Source organism: Hevea brasiliensis, chromosome 6 (assembly GCF_030052815.1).
Source record: "Hevea brasiliensis isolate MT/VB/25A 57/8 chromosome 6, ASM3005281v1, whole genome shotgun sequence".
NCBI classification, from domain to species: Eukaryota; Viridiplantae; Streptophyta; class Magnoliopsida; order Malpighiales; family Euphorbiaceae; genus Hevea; species Hevea brasiliensis.
Window position 1 is genome coordinate 106018871 of NC_079498.1, and position 19674 is coordinate 106038544.

Consider the following 19674-nt stretch of genomic DNA (forward strand, 5'->3'; position numbering starts at 1 on the left):
GTGAGTGGTTATAAATTAATCACTCAACTTACTTAAGAGTGGTTATAAATTAATCACTCAACTTACTTATTTCAAACCCCAACACCTAAGTTTATATTTCTCTTTTATTTTTCCACCTTGATTATATAATGGCATGAAATTTTACCTAAAAGATTGGAATCTCAATTTTGTTTTATTTTTTCTCTATTTTTTAAAGATATCTTAGAGGGTTTAAAAAAAATTCCAATATTTAGAAAGATCAATGTGCAAAGTAATGTAAGATTTTAAGGTAGACAAAGAGAATGTTTTCATAAACTTTAACTCAAGTTGCAAATAATTAATTGAGATTCTCACAAGCCTTATATTCCATTATCATTATGCTAAGAAAAATAAATAAAAATAAAACTTCATGCAGGATAAGAAGAAGGGACAATGGGTTGATGTCAAGCAAGAAAATCTACTATTAGAATTAGGTGAACTGGTAGATTGAATGCTCCTTTTTCTCCCCATATGAAATTGATGTTTCTTTCTAATATTTTATTTAAATCAATAATGTTTTGTTTTAATCATTATTTGTTTTTTCTGTGTCTTATAATTCTATATGTTTTCTGTAAGCAATACTAGCAAGGTGGATGAACCCTTTTTATTTAAGTGTTTTTTTAGTTAGGTGATGATGTGATTTAAAAAAAAAATAAAAGGGTATTTGAAGTAGTGATTAATAAGGTAATGAGACCATAAACAGGTGAATTATGAGCTCAAATGATGGATTTTCCTTTAAGGAATAGAAGGAGAAGGATGAGAGTAGAGATTGCTACGGGTTTGAGTATTTAAACCCTAATAAGTCGGATGTGGTTAGTATATAATTAGATTTAAGGATGGGTTTAAATTTAAAAAATAATACTCGTTGCAGGTTCAAGTTAAATTTGAGTTTAGTATGTCGGGCATCCGTTTTTATAAATAAATAATTAAATACAAATATGTGTTTTTTATAATAATATTTATAATGTTGTATATATTATATTTTTAAAAAATAGAATTTAAATATTTTACACAATTATTTAATTTTTAAAATATAAATTATTAATAAATTTTTTTAATATAGATTACAAATTAAAATCTATAAAATTAAATAAATTTAGATATTTTTTATATAATAATATTAAATATAAAATGAGTTTATATAATTAAAAGTAAATTTTAATTGAGTTTTAAATATATTTTAAATTAATTAAATTTAAAAATTTTTATAGATATCCCATTCGTTCTTATCGTGATGTTTGGTTTAGAATCTTTACCTTAGTGGGATAAGGAGGTGGGTCTGCCTATGGATGGGTTGTCAAGAAAAGGCAATGGGTCAATCTCATAATTGGGAATTCTTGGACCCAGAAATGGGTAAACTATTGGCACTAGATACAGTGGTGAGTTTTCTGTTGAGTTGTTTTTTCAGTTAGGACTTTTTGTCGACGAAGACTCAAAGCGAAACAAAAGAAGGGTTAATAGCACCAGTTTTTACTTGCTTGCCTTCCACTTCTACATTTACTATTCCTTGCACTTTTGCTTGGGGCCACCCCCTTTCTACATCAAGGCCAGGCCAGGCCAGGCCAGGCCTAGTCAACCCCAACCCATGTTGCCTTTTAGGCCCATCATTATCATTTGGTGTTGACTGAACCTCTACAAGAGCTATTATAGTGACAGGGGATAAGTGATGAGTTGCATTTACCCAAATCCAATCTCAAGTTGACATTAGGCATTCTATTGGCCCAAATTAATGCCTTGAAGCTGTATTCATTTCCTTATTTCCATAGCTTGCTTTTTAGGCCTTTTATTGCCATGAGATGACATGCTATTGAGAGGGTATAGGGAAAGTAGGATTGAATTCTTGATTGTTTATTTGTCGGTGATTGAATATAAGCATATCAGTCATGTTTATTATTTTTAATTACAATTAAGATTTTAAATTTATGTAGGGTGATCGATGAATCCAATCAATAAATAGTTTAATTATTTTTTTTTTCTATTTTTAAGATATAGAAAAAATGAGTTATCGAGTTTGAATTCTCATTTATTTATTATAATATTATTTATTTTTATAATAAAAAATAAAAATAGAGATAATTATCTTTTATTATATAGCTCACTAATTATTATTAGACCCATTATGCCTCTATAAAAAGGAAAAACAAAATCCTAGCCCTACCTAGTATGACTTAATGGTTTAGCTATAGCAATTCTAATTCTACCATAGATTATTCCTGTATTGTCCGGAAACCAACTGCCCACAGAAGCCTAGGTTCATGTGACTGGCAGAGCAGGCCTAAATCTTACAAATCTAAATAAGAGGAGCCCTTAATGAGTGGCGCCCACAGTCTACTCTTTATGGCACAACAAACCACCAAGTACTAAAAATAGGAAGCTAAAGATTTGGTTCTTGTTCTAGCCATGGTCTTGAACAAGGGGGGTAAATGTATTATTTCCATACTTGTTGGGTCACTTGCACCGCTTGGATCCCATGACCATGTTCTTGTAAAACAAAATTGGATCAAAGCTTGCTTTTCTGTTGTATTCAACTTGAACAGGGCCAAGGCCCAAGCGTTCAACATTTTGAAGTTAGTTTTTAGTTTGGGCAAGGCCCAAAAGAGCTAAAAGGAATAAAATTGTGTTTTATACGTTATAAGATTAGAGCTTTGTTTGTTTCACATAAAATATTTACTAAAAAAATATTTTTTATATTTTTAAATCACTCAAAAAAATTAGTCAAGGAAAAATATTTTTCTGATCAAAGAGAAAAATAAGCCATTTTTAAGGAAAATGACTTTCATTTTTTAAAAAAACAAGTTATTATGTGTTTTTTAAATTTTGATAATTTTATTAAATATAAAAACATTTATACATATATGAAATAAATAAATATCATTAATTTAACATTATAAGTAAACAGCAAAAAATATTTTCATGGAAATCATGAAAAATATTTTCTATATAAAAATTATTTTATGTGAAACAAACAGAGTCTAAAATGATGTGGATTCGATTCATAAGAGAAAAACAAATAAACTTTAAAGAAATGGTAATATATATATACGTGGGTTAAGCTTATGGGAAGTGTTAAACTAAAAGAGAAGGAAGTTTTAAGGGAAATGAGATAATGCTAAAGAAAGATGGTGTAGATAAGAATAAATAAAATTTGTGTGGGATTCTGGGAAGGCAAAGAGTGCAAGGAAAGGTCTCCACTAGGTAATGAGGGCAGCGATTTGCCAAGTGCTAGTGCTGCCATGTTATGCCTAGATTTAACCCTTACCCTTAGCCCCGTGAACCCAACTCTTGCTTTACAGGCCATCATGTGAGTTGTGGTGTGAGACACTGCACCCATATTATGACGTAACCTCCTATATAGTTTTATATTCAAAATTGACTGAAGAAATTAAATGAAAGCTTTAATCAAGACGAGCTTTATTATGATGAGATGGGTGGGAGAGGCTGCTGGGGAGGTGAATAGAATAGGTCAAATTCTAGAGACAAGAGAATCAAAAGGGGAGGAAAATAAGGAAAATCCACCGAAAAGTAGAAGGCCAAAAGAGAAACCACCACCAACAATACGTACAAATATAAAAAGCAAACCATGCATGATATTGAAATGTCGTCAACTTTGAACGGGTTAATTAAGCAAAGCAATATACAGATGACAGACTCACGTTTAGGGCACCATGTGTAATGTGTATTTTGAACCACTTAGCTGCATTTCTTTCTTGCTGTATATCACCATATATATATATCCAACAACAAACCAACAAGAGATCATTAAAGCAAAGATCTCTTCTTTAATTTCCCGTTTGTCTTTCTCTTGGATGGTGGTGGATTTGTCTTTCTCTTGGGTGGTGGTGGATCTTGTTGGTGTTTCAACAAAATCTATTATCTTCTTTCTCTCTTTTTCTTTAAAGATAAATCTGCATGCTTCTACTTACATCTGCAGACACAATAACCATCAAATGGGTATCTAATTAGGTTAACTTATTCCTATTGATATCATAATACAAGAGAAAAAATAATTAGGTTAACTCAATTAGCAAACTTTAATTCAAGGCCAAATTATAGTAATAATTTAAGTATTTTTGTTTTTTTATGTTTTAATTCAAGCATTTAAATTTGGATAATTAAAAAAAAAAATACTAACTCTTTTGTCATTTCAATTTTGATTTCGATATTCTAACGTTTTAATTATATCAAATTTAAAATTAAATTTACAGGAATTTGTAATTATAATAAGACATTTCAATTCTAAATAAAATTAATCCTACTTTTTAAAATTAGGTATAATTATAGTCAAAATTTAAAATTGATTTAATCATAATTTTTTTTAACAAAAAAGAAATAGATAATATGGCATGTTAATAAAAAATTTCACATAATTTGTCACATCAAATTAGATAAACTCTCTCCAAATCCAAAATTTAAAATTTAAATAAAATTTTTAAAAATTTCGTCAAAATTTAAATGTTTAAATTGAAAATATAAAAAAAGTGAAAACATTTGAACTATATTGTTATTATAATTTAGCTTTAGGCTCCATTTATTCTATGAAAAATATTTTTTAAAATATTTTCTCTATTTTCTAGCGTTTGAGGTACTCAATAAAATTAATTAATAAAAAATATTTTTTTAATAAAAAAATAAATTATTTTTAATAAAATGACTTTTTTTAAGAGAAAATTTATTTTTTATTTTTTAAATTTTAATAATTTTATTAAAATGTGAAAACACTTATAAATACATATATAAAATAAATATATATATCATAAATTTAATATTATAATTAAATACTAAAAATATTTTTTTAAATATATTTTTTATTAAAAAAAATACTTTTTACATGTAAATTATTTCTCGTAAAATAAATGAATTCTGATAATACAGAATATGTCGCTTAAAGTTAAAATTCTAGTCAAAGTTAATTTGAAAAAAGAAAAAAAAAAAGAGTTAACCCTATTTTCTCTTTATCTTTTTGTTTTTCTTCCTGCTGGTGGTGGTGCATGCATTAGCTTGAGATAAAGACGCATTACTTAAGAAAATTAAAATAACGATTGCACACACCAAGAAATTGATGAGGGTGTCGGCTAGTGAAATTATTGGGTTGATTATGCTTTCTTTAGAATAAATTATTAGTATTAAAAATTTTAATTAAATTTTCATAAAGATATATATTTTTAAATTAAAATAATTGATTTTTTTTATTTCAAATATTAAAATTAAAAAAATAATAATAATTGAATTAAATTCTTATATTGCATGCCCAAGTTGTTGTATAATGGTGATTCTTTTATTAGTAGGTGGGCAACTTAAGAGAATTCTAACAAGGAAATAGGAAAATTAAGCATATGGGACTCTCTCATTCATAAATAATTCTAAAGCCAAAAGATTGGCATTTGCCAAAGCAAACAAATCATCATGAAATGATGATGTGTGATTTCAGGGAAAAAAAAGGAAAAAAGAAATGATGATGTGTGATGTAGGGAAGGCACTAAAAAAAGATGAGGCTCACTGGCAGACAACTTTTTATTATATTTTTTCTTTTAAATATTTGATTTTTTTATTGTAAAATAAATGTAATATTATTAATAAATTAAAAAAAATAATTATAAATAAAATATTATTAATAAAATTATAATTAATATATTAATTAATAAAAATTTAATTATTTCATATAATTTAATTATCAAATTAAAGATAATGAAATCAAACCAAACATATATTCTTATCAAAATTTAATATTATTGATCGATATTAAAATAACTCATTATATCTATTATTATTAATAAATATGAGTATATGTATTGTATCGCTTACTTTTAATAGAGTTTTTTTTCTTATTAAAGGGCTTTTATGTATGTCTATGAATGATTTATTTTATTTTTTTTAATAAAAATACTCTGTAAATTGTATATTATTCTTTTAGTAGCATATTTAAATTTGAAAGTTATTCATTGAGACTTGTAAAAAGATTATAAACTTTAAAAATGGAGCCACAACTCATTTATTAATCGATCAACATGTTCTGTTAATATTATCAAAATTTTCAATTCTTTGTATTATTTTTTTTATAAGTGATTAATTTCATTTATATAAAAATATAATTGTTAATTTAACTCAAATAATGAAATATTTCTTTTATATAAATAAATAAATAAATAAATAAATTATTAATGGCATTTTAATTTGTGCTTAAAATCCAAAACTTTATCGTCACATATGCTTAGATTCGGTACCACAATTGAATTGGAATCAAAGGATTATGTATTTTATGCGTAGTGGCATTTCTTCCTTATTAAGAAATGAGTTCGGTGCTTTGCAAACCAAAAATGTTGAAAATATAACGTGTATATGTTAAGTAGGCCTATTATAAGGTAAAACACTCTTAATAAATATTTTCTCTTTATTCATATGAATCGAACACTCAACTTTACGTAAAAAATAAAAGATATAAAATTTTTTACCACTCATACTAACCTTGTTAGCATTTTTAGGTTATCTTTAACGAGTAGTATTGGAACCTTGAAAAAAAATAAAGTGAAGGATAATATTGTTTAAAATTTTTTATTTAAAACCTGAAAAGAAAAAAAAATTATAAATATATAATTAATTTTTAATTTGATTTGGTTTTTAATAAAAATTTAAAATTAAATTAAATTAATAAAATCAATTTAAATTAATATAAAAACAATTATTTTAATATTTTTCTATTTTAATTCAACTCAACTCAATTAAGCTTTTATCCCAAAAATTTGGGGTCGACTATATAGATTCGCTTTCTCTACTCTGAACGATTTTGGGTTAAATCCTCATAAATGTGTAATCCAAGTCAATTTAGGTCTACCTCTTTTTTTTTCTATCCTCTAACCTAATGAAACCACCTCAATCTCCCTTCTCTCAACTTATCTTCAATTTTTCTTTCTATTTTAATTCAATTCGATATAATTTTTCAATTATTCAAAACTCTAAAAATCAGCATTTATTTAATTGAATTTTTCCTCCAAATTATTAAGAATATGCTTCATGAGGCCAATAAAAATTAAGTTGATGGGCATTTTGCTATTATGTGTTGTACTTTTTAAATCTATAATAATAATAATGATATATAAAAATTGAGATATTGAATTTTTAAATGATTTTAATTTTCAAATGGAAATTTCCCAAATATCTTTAATTATTTAGTACACAAAAATTATCTAAAAAAGAAAAATTTTCTCCTCCAGAAACTAGCAAAGTTGGCAAAGATTGTGATGGAACAAGAGCAAGCAACCATGAAAAAAACAGAAAAAAGAATTATTACTAGAAAAACCAAAAAATTGTGGTGGGTGTAAATCACTCTTTAGGATGGAAAATTATTCCTAGTTTTTGTGTATTTACACTACTTTTCATATTTGGATTTTTGGCAAAATGAATATGCTAAATTTAGTTATTTTTAATTTTTTTTATTTAAATTGATTTAGAAATTTAAATTTAAAATTATTTTAATATAAAAAATTAAAAAATTTTAAGTTAAATTTCTTTATTTTTTAATTTAAATAAAAAATTCAATTTTTTAATTTAATCTAAAAATTAAGAATTTTTTTATTTAATTTAAATTAATTTTAAATTAAAAATTTTAAATTAATTTAAAAAAATAAAAAATAGTTAAATTATATACGGGTGAAATATATATATATATATATATATAAGTTAAAGACTCAAAAATATTTAACTAAAAGTTAACACTTGAATTTGCCATTAATTGACATTTGGTATAGTTAAAAATAATAATTTTATTTAAAATTTTTACTTTAATTTATTTTTTCTAATGATAAATTTAATTATTAATTTTAAATAATATTTAACTGCATAATTTTTTCTTAAAATATCTAATTATTTAAATTTTAAATATAATATAAAAAACAAATATATTTAATTAGTGTATAGAATTTATAAATTTTAAAATATTTAAAATTATGTTTTAGTTTATCTTTTTTATTTGATTAAAATATAAAATTTAAAATAACAATTTTTATCTTGATCTGAATTAGCATAAGACTCATATATCAATTTTTATTTTTATTTCTTTCACTGATATTAAATTAAAAATGAATATAAGAAAATATATTTTAATATTTTTTAAATAGTAGATTAAAAATGCTATTTATCAAATCAAATTTAATATATATATATATATATATATATATATATATATATATATATATATATATATAACTAAAAGTTAAAATTAGCATTGTTAAAAATAAGAATTTTATTTAAAATTTCATTTTAATTTAGTTTTAGATAATATTTAATTAAATAATTTTATTTTAAAATATATAATTATTTAAATTTAAAATATAAGATAAAATGAAAGCAAATATATTTAATTAATATATCAAATTTACAAAATTTAAAATATAATAATTTTATCCATTATTAATTAATACATGACATAATTAAAAAAATATTTTTATTTAAAGTTATAAAATAATTGAAATTGCATTTTAACTTATCTTTTACTAATTATAAATTTAATTATTCTTAACTTAATAGTTTTATCTTACTTGATTTTAAATTTTTTATTTTAACTTATATTTTTTAATTAAATATTTAATTATTAGTATTACATAATAAACAAAAATTGACATTTCCATTCATCATTAATTAATACTTGACAAAATTAATTAATAATTTTATTAAAAAAATAAAGTATTATAGTTCTATATTTTAGGAATTATTTTTTACAGAATTTCCATATATTTATTTTATTGCGGTATGTGATTTCGATTTAAATTAAATATTATTAAATTAATATATACCAATATAAAAAATTAATACAATAACTAAAATTTTTATTAATATACAAAGAAAATAAATAATTCCATCAATTAAAATTTATTTGATTTAAGTTAAAATGAAAAATAAAATTTAAAATTATTAGCGCACGATGCACACGGGTGAATGATTAAGTGAACATTAGGCCAAGATTTATGCTTTTATCCGTAAAAAGTGCACCAAGAAGCTTAGCTTAGCAGCAACATGAAGAGGTTCTAAGAATCTCACCGTTTAGGACTCTACACGGAATATTCCCTTATTCCTGCGTTCTCCTCATCCCTTTCAATCACCACAGAAACATCTTCTCGTAATATTCCAATGGCATCCAAATTTGAACCCTTCCTTTTCATTCGTATAAATACCCTCTTCTCTCCTTAGTCTTTACAAACCAAGAACTTGTTAAAAACACCAACTTCTTCTTGCCTGCCTTTCTTGTATTTTCTTTCTGTTACGTCCCATGGCTGGAATTGTGGTTGTTTTTGATTTTGATAAGACCATTATTGATGTTGATAGCGATAATTGGGTCATTGATGAACTGGGTTTTACAGACTTGTTCAATCAACTTCTCCCTACCATGCCCTGGAACTCTCTCATGGTAAATGTTTGTTGGTTTTTTTACTTTCTTGCGTGTTTCTTATGTCGTTTTCTTTTAATGACCCTCTTGTCGTTTTATGCTTTTCCACTAACCAAGTGTTTTTCATTTTTGTCTCTGGAAATTTCAGGACAGGATGATGAAGGAGCTTCATTCTCAGGGAAAAACCATTGATGACATTGTTGAGGTCTTGAAACGCACTCCTATTCATCCTCGAATTGTCCCTGCTATTCAATCAGCTCATGCTTTAGGGTATGCTTATTTATCCCCTGATCTTTCTTATATGCTTATTTTAGAGGTAGAAACTAGTTTAACTAATTAATTATGGTGTTAATTACAATGTTTGTTTATTTTCAGGTGTGAGTTGAGGATTGTCAGTGATGCAAATTTGTTCTTCATTGAAACAATCTTGAAGCATCTTGGATTAAGGGATTACTTCTCAGAAATTAACACAAACTCAGGATTTGTTGATGAAGAAGGAAGGTTAAGGATCTTCCCTTACCATGATTTTACTCGGTCTTCTCATGGTTGCAGCCGCTGCCCACCAAACATGTGCAAGGTATGTACTTTATTTTATTATTATTTTGCTTAATTATTGAATCTCTCCTTAGAATTCTTGATATTTAACTAAAATACAAGGAGTTGGATATACAGGCAAGACCCTCTGGTGTAGAATTAGGGTTCAGCCATGTTTTATGCTAAGAAAAATTCATTGCGCCCAGAATATATGGTACATATATGTGCATGTGTTTCTCATTTTAGCCTCTGATTTTGACATAATTTTAGAAAATTTTTGATTCTTGTCAACTTGTGTTCCTAGTGACCCCATCCTTTATAGCATATGGTCCGTCAGTCCATGTGTTTATATTATAATGTTGAGTTTATATCTTAATTGGGAGAATTAAAGTTCTAATTTTTATGCTTATGCTTTCTGTTCAATAGGGTCTCATCATTGAAAGGATCCAGGCTTCCTTAGCAAAGGAGGGAAACAAGAAAATCATTTATCTTGGTGATGGTGTTGGTGATTATTGCCCAAGCTTGAAGCTTACAGAGGCAGATTATTTGATGCCAAGGAAGAATTTTCCTGTGTGGGATTTAATTTGCAGAAATCCCATGCTTATCAAGGCAGAAATTCATGAATGGATCGATGGGGAGGAGCTAGAACGTGTATTGCTTCAGGTTATTGGTGCAATTTCTATGGAAGAAAGCAATGAAAAATCTGCTCATTTATTCTCTGCTGATTGCAAGTTGCAGACTATAACCATTGGGGCCCATGAAGCCTTCCCTAAAGCTCTTGCTGTTCCTCAGTAATAAGCTTTTGTAACCCAAATGTTGGCGGATGCCACACCTATCAAGTTAACAGGATTTTTTTTCTTTCCTTTTTTTTTTCTTGGGTTAACAAGAAGCAAGAAAGTTTGTGATGCTGCTTATGATCAAGAATGGATCCAAGGAATGAATCCATATACAAGTATGCTTTAACTTGTAAAATATTGATAGTCTCTGCTTCTGTCTTAAGTCCTGCCAGTAGTAGCCAACAGGGAAAACTCAGCCAAAAATAGCTCAGAAGCCAGAAAGAGCAAGTTTTCCAATATAATTGCAGAAAATAGAAAATTAGACTGCCATCCATTTTCTGGCAAAACCTCTGATTATGTGAATTGTTTTTTCACTGTCTTACTAGACTTGTGATGGGCAGCATCGGCATCAAGGAAGAATAAAGAATTGTGCAGTTAAGAGTTTCATACCTCTTAAGATTTGATTCCTTGAGCAAAATTTCAAGAGAATGTCCACCATATATTCTATGCCCATTTTTTAACACTTGTTTTTGTATTGTGGTAGTTCCTGGAATTTTCCACACATATATTAACCTGCACCTACCTGAGTTTTGAAATTCCAAAATATTGCTTTGTTGTTGCCATGGCAGGTTGCCAGACTTCCAATTAATAAGAATTGAGAATTAATAATAAATTGATAAAACTAAGATTATATAATTAAAAAACATACAAAATTCAAGATATTTAGACCATTGGCCATCGAAAAACTATCAATGACTAGGCTCAGGACCCCTGATCAAGTCTGGTATCTTTTCAGGTCAGGCTGAATGGGTCTCGAGCCTTTGAACCCATCGATTTCTCGATACTTTATCAAGAAGACATTATTTAAAGCAACATTTTTTTTTTCTCCATACAGGAACTATTTAATATGACTATTATGATTGATTCACAATATCAGGGAATTCTGCTGCAAAGTTGTTGTAGGAGTTCCTCCTGCAAGTAGACCAGTATTCAGCTACAAGCTTGGAGAAGCTAGAGTTAATCTCCATAAGCCTCGAAGGTTTATCATACTCCAACAATTTCCCTGCAAGAAAGGTGTTTTTTTTATTGCTTCTGCTAAAAATATATATCATTTGGTTTTTCATTTTTTGATATTAGAAAGAAGGTTAGAAAGAGGAAATATACCATAAGAGAGGACCATAACCATGTCACTGTCTATAACAGTTGGAACTCTGTGTGCCACTGTTATTACTGTACATTCTAAGAATTGTTGTCTGATAATTCTTTGTAGAATGGCATCAGTAGCAGAGTCAATGGATGCAGTAGCTTCATCTAGAACTAAAATTCTGTTTCTCCTGAGAAGGACTCTTCCTAGGCAAAAGAGTTGGCGTTGCCCAGCGCTCCAATTTTCACCTTCATCGCTCACTGCAAAATTACTAGAATATATTAGAATACATCTCCACATGAGCTTTAAAACTTCACAAGAATTTTTTTTTTCAAAAGAAAAAACTTCACAAGAATTCTTATCCTCTTTCTTGGGATTCTTGAATTTGTTTTTAGATGCATCCTTTGAACTAACTCTTGATTGATGAAGTATACTGACCTGATGTGTCCAACTGATTAGGCAGACCTCTTATTGTTGCCTTAAGCTGACACTTCTCTAAAGCCTGCAGGCAAAAAGCTTGTCAAATATTTAAGTGACAAGTGTTTGTAACAAAAAAGAAAAGGGGTTTACCAGGAATCAGTTGGCTCACCTCCCATATTTCATGATCGGAGTACAGGCCTAAAGGATCCAAATTAGTTCGAACGCTACCCCTGAAAAGTGTTGGCTCCTGAGGGATGATGCTGAGCTTCATCCTCAAATCCTTAAGACCAATAGAACATATGTCAAGTCCATCTATAAGAATTTGGCCACTTGCAGGCTCCACTAAGCGAAACAAAGCGCTGACTAGAGTGGTTTTGCCACATCCGGTTCTCCCCACAACTCCTACTCTAGTCCCTTGCTCGAACGTGCAGCTAATTCCCTTAAGAACTAGTGGAGCATTTGGACGATATCTTATCTAAAGAATCAAAATGAAGAATATGTTATTGTAGTAAAATCACAAATGAGCAGTGCCCTTATAAAATAGATTGTATTAGGAAGTAAATTCAGGGTAATTTGTGCTCCAAGTTCAGTCATTCAGTCGCAGAAAAGATGAGTTTATTAAGTTTCCTCTCACCTTCAATTCTTTAAGCTCTATCCTACCCTTAAAGGGCCAGGAAGATGCTGGTCTTTTGTCCTCCACAATCGCCGCAGGTTCTTGTGGAATATGCGTGAACTGCTTGATCCGTTCAATTGATATGATGTAGTTGGATAAGTTGCAATACCAACGTGTCAGGAAAACTTGGACGGTGGTAAGTGACAATGCTTGAGACAATGAAAGTCCCACAAGTCCTGCAGACCAAAAATTGAAGTTCATATTTTACATCTTTTAACAATATTGTGAACACTCCATTATTATCTTTAAACTAATGTTACCAGGAGCTACAGCGCCCTTTGGAAGCAATACAAGTAGAAGAGAAGCAGTTAATAAAGTCACATTTTGCAATGCCTCTATCCTCATAACTAGCCACTCCAAGGCTCCATTAGAATGGAAGAAAAGTACAGCATCCTTGTCCACAAGCTTTAGGTAGTTCTGGTAGAACCTATCCACCATCTTGAAAGCTCTTATTGTCACTACACCAAGTGATGTCTCAGCTGCATAATTCATGACAGGAGCTTTTGTTGTACCATTGATCCTTATCAATTCCCTTGCGGAGGCTAAATAATAATCCTTTTGAGTAGGAACAACAGAGAAAATGAATTCAGCTCTTCCCTTGCGTTAGAAATTAGATGAAGCGAAGAAGTTGAAAATTGTATCTACCTGAACATATTTTGAACCTGCTAAAGCAAGGATGGCTACAATGACAACCTGCCACGTGACTGAGGCCATGATTCCTACTGTTGCTACAAGCTGTAGAAGAGGAGTCACCACAAAGATAAAGGCGAAAGGAATGTCAAAATCCAAGATACTCAAATCTGAGGAAGCCTGCACGTACAACAATAGACGAATGTTAAATAAATAACTGGTACTGGTTGAGAAGATACTTTCTGCAATCAAGAGCATTTTGCGTTAAAGGATTTTTCAAGTTTACTTGAAGTTACTTATATTCTTACACGAGTCAGAATCCGTCCAACTGGGGTAGAATCAAAGAAGAGCATAGGAGCTTTAAAAATTGCATCGGTGAAGGCAGAGAAGAAGGATTTAGAAGCTTTTAATCCCATATGGGCTGTGAAAAAAGACCTCAAATATACAAAAACAGCACTGAGTGTTGATATCAGAGCATAAACTCCGATCAAAATGCCACTATTGAGTTTCGGAATTTGAATAGCATATGCCAGCCAATAAGTTGCAGCAGCCTGAAAACCAACAAAACCACTTTGACATAGTATGCCAAGGCATGCAAGAAGCATTCCCTTTGAGACAAGTAGATAATCGAGGAATGGCTTCCATCCAACATCTCCCGTCTCCTTCTCTTCATCTTCTGTTAGCTGCACTACAGGCACACCCTTTGCAGAAATATCTCCTTCACTGTTTTGTTTAGTGGTATAAGACATATTAGACTCATCTGGCCTAACCGTATCTACAGTCAGAGATTTTCCTTGACTTTGATAGTTTGAAGCTCCCAATGCTGTTATTGAATCCTTATGAGCATTCATAAGCTGTTCAAATGCTGTCCCAGCCATCAAGAGCTGTTCATAGCTTCCTGATTGAGTAATTTGCCCACCGTCCATGACCTATTAAAATGAAAAGCATAACATACTTATCTGAAATTCTTAGAACACTGTACGATAAATAAATGAAGCAAAATTCTGCATATATATATATATATATATATATATTTCTTTGTAAGCTGTTCTACCATAATTCTGTCCACTGCCGAGAGGAACTCCACTTGGTGAGTCACTAGTATGACAGTTTTGTTTTCCAAGGCAGTCATGATGCAGTCCTGCAATTATAGTTTGAAGTAAGTTGTTTCTGCAATTATTTCATGCATGCTTGTGAAGAAGCATAGAGAATTTGTATTTATTTCCCCCTTACATTGAATAGAATTGCAGCAGTATGTGCATCTACTGCACTAAAAGGATCATCAAGGAGATAGATATCAGCATCATTATAGACAGCACGAGCAAGTTGAATCCTCTGCTTCTGCCCCCCGCTCATATTAAGTCCTCTTTGGCCTATTTCTATGAGATCTCCATGATTGAAACTGTTAATGTCCTTGTCTAAAGCGCATGCTTTTATTGCCTTCTCATATCTGGCCTCGTCCATTGGCTTTCCATAGAGTATGTTATCACGAACAGTTCCACTTTGAATCCAAGAAGTTTGAGAAACATAGGCAATGGATCCAAATACATTAACCTGACAGCAAGTATAAAAGACATGCATTAACTAGGAGATGCAAACAAATGCATTAGTAAGTATAGTAGTTGTGTTTATTTTGTAACTAACTGTTCCTGAAATTTTAGGCATCTCCCCAAGTATGGCATACAATAGTGATGATTTTCCAGCCCCAACTGGCCCACAAATTGCAATTTTTTGCCCCCATTTGACATCCAGGTTCACTTCTCTCAATGTTGGCGTCATTAGTTCAGGATCCCAGCTGAATTTGCCTCCTTGAATCATAATACTTTGATCTGAGTTCTGAGATGGAATTATACTTAAGCTTTCATTCTTAGGTTCATCATCCAGTAAAAAAGTATTGATTCTATCAAAAGAGACCTTGACTTGGATCATAGCTGAAAGAGCCTCAGGTATTGTATTGACAGGCTCCGCCATTCCCCTCAATGTTGCAAGAACTGTGAAAATGGTACTAGCATTCAATGGAGCACTTCTGAAAAGAGCACATCCCAGGAAGATGACAGAAGAAATGATTGTTGGAGACGACCAATATAAGAGAGTAGCACAGGCTTTCTTGAACTGTGATTCAGCCAACCATTTGAATTCATTTTCTCGGCAGGATTCAATTAAACTCTTGAACTTGTCTTCCCATGATTGTAGCTTTATGATTTTCATACTGTTCAGGATCTCGGAAGTAGCCCTGAGGCGTTCATCTTGAGCAATCATAAATTCGTATTGACATTTTTGTAGAAATCTTGCAAACGGCATGTTGAGAAGTCCGCATATGAGGAGAGGAACTAATCCAGTAAGTGCGCCAAGACCAACAACCCCAAAAAGAACGACAATGGATAGAAACAGTTGTAGTACAAGACTCCATGCTGCGTGAAACCACCAAGGAAATTCTCCCATTCTGTAGGCATCCACTGCAATGTAATTCACAATCTCACCTGTTGAGTGCCTTCTTCTTCCCAAACTTGAAAGTTTGAGCTGCTTTTGGTAGACTGCCACCATTAAGGCTGATCTCATTCTCATTCCTGACAGTCTTGATAGGAAAAAGCAATGCCTTTGAGACAAGGACTCAACTATCTTTACAAGAAATAGACACCCTACTATAGAAAGACCATGATACAGGTTTTGCTGATCAAGATTGGAGTAATTTACAAAAGCATACAGCAGGAGAGGAAGAACTACTACTGCAATTGTCCTAAGCAAAGCACACACACCTACGAATATATTTTCTTTGAAATGTACATTTGTAACAGCCCAAAGAACCAAGTTCCTAGTGTTGTATGAGTTATTCTCTCTTACAAGTGAGTCCCATGCAATAGCAAACTTTTGGTAGGCTATATTAGCTTCATCCTCAGGATCTAAAGAAGGGATATCTTCAAGATTTAAAGGTTTTGAGTAGCCTAACTTAAGCAAAGGATTAATCCAAGAAAACATCAATTTGCTAAGAAAACTGGCATGGGCTAGTTTTGATTGATTCTTTACCTCCTTTTCACCTAATAGAGGTTCAGATATGCTCTCATGTGGGGCTTGTTGAGAAGTAAAATGACTGAAATTTCTAAAAGCACAAAATAGAAGCAAAAGGTTTACAGGCCATGGCAGAATGTCCAGAACGTGGATGCCATGTGCTCCTGCTAAAATTTCAATATTTAGGGCTGAAGCCAATAAAGAAAAAGACAACCACCAAACAGTAACGAGAATTGTATTCCATTTGGATATTTTAACAATCAGGGAAACTGCCAAGGAAATCCAAACTAGTCCTCTGACAAGATAAAACAACCAGATCAAATGATTGAATTTATCGTTTTCAACTATTAGATCCCATAATCCAACACCAAGGTATGCGATGCTAATAAGAGCACAGCAGATTGAAACCACCCCAAAGATCCGGTCCCTTTCATTGCCTCCTCTGACTCGATGTTTTCTGACAGAACCTACAAGCAAAAACAGATAGAAGACGGCAAGGAATAGCAGATTTACAGCATCTATGATAGTTCTTTGTGTGCATGGAGAACCCAAGTCGAGTTCTTCCTTACAAATCCAAGAAAGTCTCCCTGCACAACCAAGTGATATCCAATAAGATTTACCACTCTTTCTTTCTTGTTACTTTTTCTAGCAGAACATATGCACTTCAAACTAGTAAAATAAGTCTAACAGCATAAAAATTCAAGGTAATTCAAGAAATTGAAAGATAATTTCCAAGACTACCATCTTCAACTACAAGGCAGAGGAGAGGATTAAAGCAAATTATGGAAGAATACAAGGATATGTTATATGCTTGGTGTCAATGCCACATCTAATTGCCATTCAATCATGATCATCATTTTTTTTTTCATACTTTCTTTTTCAAGAACAACACAAAGTGCTTTTTTTCCCCCTTTGAACCACATCTAAAAGCATTCATAAAAGAATGAAAAATCAAGAAATAAAAGGTGGTACCAAGTGAAGTCTCCAAGAATGCCATCATTGAGGGGACTATCTCTGATTAGAATTTTGCTCCAGTTGCAGCAAGTAGCCTATGCAATACAGAGCACAAAAAGAAACTCCACAATTCACTGAGATATCAAGGTAGCCGTATCCCAACTACTCTGCAGTACTGTCAGTAGGTTTGGGTACAAGCTTTTGAATTTGGGTTCAAGCACACATGCACAAATATTTGCTAAATGCAGATCTCAAGATCAAAAAGATTAAAGAAATACTTCCAACTAATACATCCAGAAAAGATCAATAAAATGCACTCCATGAAAGATCATTAAATAAAAGAGAAAGTCATTCAGAAAATAGCATATCAATACCTTTGCATGAAAATAATTTACACCACAACACCAACTGGCACGATAAGAGACTTGAATCCAAGCCCCACTCCATATCATTTATGGAGAGAAACACAGTTAGCGTGTCTGATGTGAAAGAATGAGAATGAATTAGAAGGATAGTAATAATTTAGTAATAATCACTGAACTTTAAAAAAAAATATATATATATATATAAACAATTAAAAACTTCTCTTCATAAATATTTGGACAAAGTAAAACAATTTTTGCTTAATTCTAGAAGTCGTAGAAGAGTTTAAACCACCCAACATCGGTAAATGAATATAACTCAAGAGTTCCTTGATCATTATCCGTATTTAAAAAATCGAAAATCTCCCATAAAAAAAAAAAAAAAGTCAACCAACCAGACAACTCCATTGGCAACTGAGGTTGCAGATTAGTTAGTAGGAGTACAAATTTTATAATAAGTATATGGTATAATTTAAAAAAAATTAAAATTAATTAATTTTTTTTAATTTCCCTGTTTTTATGATTAACCTACCCAATCAATATGCATATATATATATATATTAAAGTTGTAGCATATACATAATGCCACCTATTTAAATAATTAACTTAAAAATATGTCATTTATTAGCCAATTGTCATTATCTTCTACTGATTTATATAAATTAACTAGCATTAATCATTAAAAATATGCCATGTGGTAAATGATATTAATTAATTAATATGCAAATAAGGTTATAGAGATAATAATTATTTAAAATTCACATGAGTCCGTTTATCCTTTTAAATTTTAAAATTTAGATTAAAAAATGATATTAAATTTTATTTTTTTTTCTAGTAATATGTATATATGAATCAATTAAAAAATGCAAATAATTTATTGTTTATTAAATTTCAAATTTTAAAATTTAATAAAATTTGTTAATACTAAAAAATAAATTCATTTCTTACTTCTATCTAGATTTTGAATATAGTATTTATTAAAATCCCCCTCTTTCCACTCGTAATATATTTTTTTTTATTTAATTATATTTTTATTTTTTTTCAAAATTTTGATATTTATATTTGATAAATTGTTTGTTAAAAATTTTCCAATTTAAATTTAACAAAATAAATATTCATATCAAAATTTAGAGTTTGAAATCATTTAATGTCTAAAAATATAAAAATTATAGCTAATTTATATTCACAATTTAAAAATAATATTTAATCAATTTAATTATTTATTCACACTTAAAATAAAATTATAATAAATAAAAAATTTTATCATTAATAAAATTTTATAACACAATTATAAAAATATAAAATATAAAATCATATAAATTTATATTATTAAATAATAAATAATTTGCGCAACACACACAGATAAAATGACTAGTATATATTTTAAAGCTGAAGTTTCAAGATTAATTTATAAGAACTTAAACTTCAAAAGTTGCTTAAAAAATCATCAAGTGGCATAATCTCTTTATTATTTTTATTTTATATTTTTAATATAAAAATTAACTTATTATATTAAACATCAATTTTTTTATTTTTTCAAAGTTTAACTATTAAAATCTTATCTTATGCAAAATAAAAAAAAAATCTAAATTTCTTTTTCACAACGTTTTTTTAAATTTTAAAATTTTTTAAGTTTATAACTTCAAACATTAAAAAATTTATTATTACATGAAATAAAATTATCATTAATTAAAAATTTTATTATTAACATAATTTTATAATATAATTATGAAAATATAAAATATAAAAATATATATTAATTTATATTACTAAAATAAAAT

The 19674-nt window shown here is 29.3% G+C and overlaps 2 protein-coding genes across 5 annotated transcripts; one reads left to right on the forward strand and one right to left on the reverse strand.

The window, feature by feature from the left end:
• Positions 1-9013: 9013 nt before the first annotated feature.
• Positions 9014-11227, forward strand: LOC110647010 (inorganic pyrophosphatase 1). The gene is made up of 4 exons (XM_021800636.2): positions 9014-9415; positions 9543-9664; positions 9770-9971; positions 10355-11227. Exons 1-4 carry the CDS (start codon positions 9278-9280, stop codon positions 10721-10723), a joined length of 831 nt encoding a protein of 276 aa, XP_021656328.2. The 5' UTR covers positions 9014-9277; the 3' UTR covers positions 10724-11227.
• Positions 11228-11366: 139 nt separating this feature from the next.
• Positions 11367-18145, reverse strand: LOC110647009 (ABC transporter C family member 8). Of its 4 annotated transcripts, none has more exons than XM_058149055.1 (13): positions 17906-18145; positions 15486-17164; positions 15216-15407; positions 14805-15125; positions 14626-14712; positions 13880-14500; positions 13587-13751; positions 13202-13496; positions 12903-13117; positions 12438-12743; positions 12287-12350; positions 11869-12108; positions 11367-11767 (listed from the first exon to the last, which is right to left on the reverse strand). In XM_058149055.1, the coding sequence occupies exons 1-13, from the start codon at positions 17976-17978 to the stop codon at positions 11619-11621; spliced, it is 4407 nt and encodes a 1468-aa protein (XP_058005038.1). In that variant the 5' UTR covers positions 17979-18145; the 3' UTR covers positions 11367-11618. The 4 variants fall into 4 exon arrangements, with proteins under 4 accessions (XP_058005038.1, XP_021656326.2, XP_058005036.1 ...); XM_021800634.2 differs by adding an exon at positions 17550-17626 and having other exon boundaries at positions 15216-17164; positions 17906-18144; XM_058149053.1 differs by having other exon boundaries at positions 15216-17164.
• Between the last annotated feature and the right edge of the window lie 1529 nt (positions 18146-19674).

What these genes read in the sequence shown, in the direction of transcription:
- LOC110647010 (XM_021800636.2), top strand. Translation starts at nt 9,278, where the DNA reads ATGGCTGGAATTGTGGTTGTTTTTGATTTTGATAAGACCATTATTGAT. An exon ending in TGCCCTGGAACTCTCTCATG is followed by an intron (nt 9,416 to 9,542) that starts GTAAATGTTTGT and finishes TGGAAATTTCAG; the next exon opens with GACAGGATGATGAAGGAGCT. An exon ending in GCCCACCAAACATGTGCAAG is followed by an intron (nt 9,972 to 10,354) that starts GTATGTACTTTA and finishes TCTGTTCAATAG; the next exon opens with GGTCTCATCATTGAAAGGAT.
- LOC110647009 (XM_058149053.1), bottom strand. Translation starts at nt 17,978, where the DNA reads ATGGAGTGGGGCTTGGATTCAAGTCTCTTATCGTGCCAGTTGGTGTTG. An exon ending in AAAGGGCGCTGTAGCTCCTG is followed by an intron (nt 13,118 to 13,201) that starts GTAACATTAGTT and finishes TTTGGTCTGCAG; the next exon opens with GACTTGTGGGACTTTCATTG. An exon ending in TAGAGCTTAAAGAATTGAAG is followed by an intron (nt 12,744 to 12,902) that starts GTGAGAGGAAAC and finishes TTGATTCTTTAG; the next exon opens with ATAAGATATCGTCCAAATGC.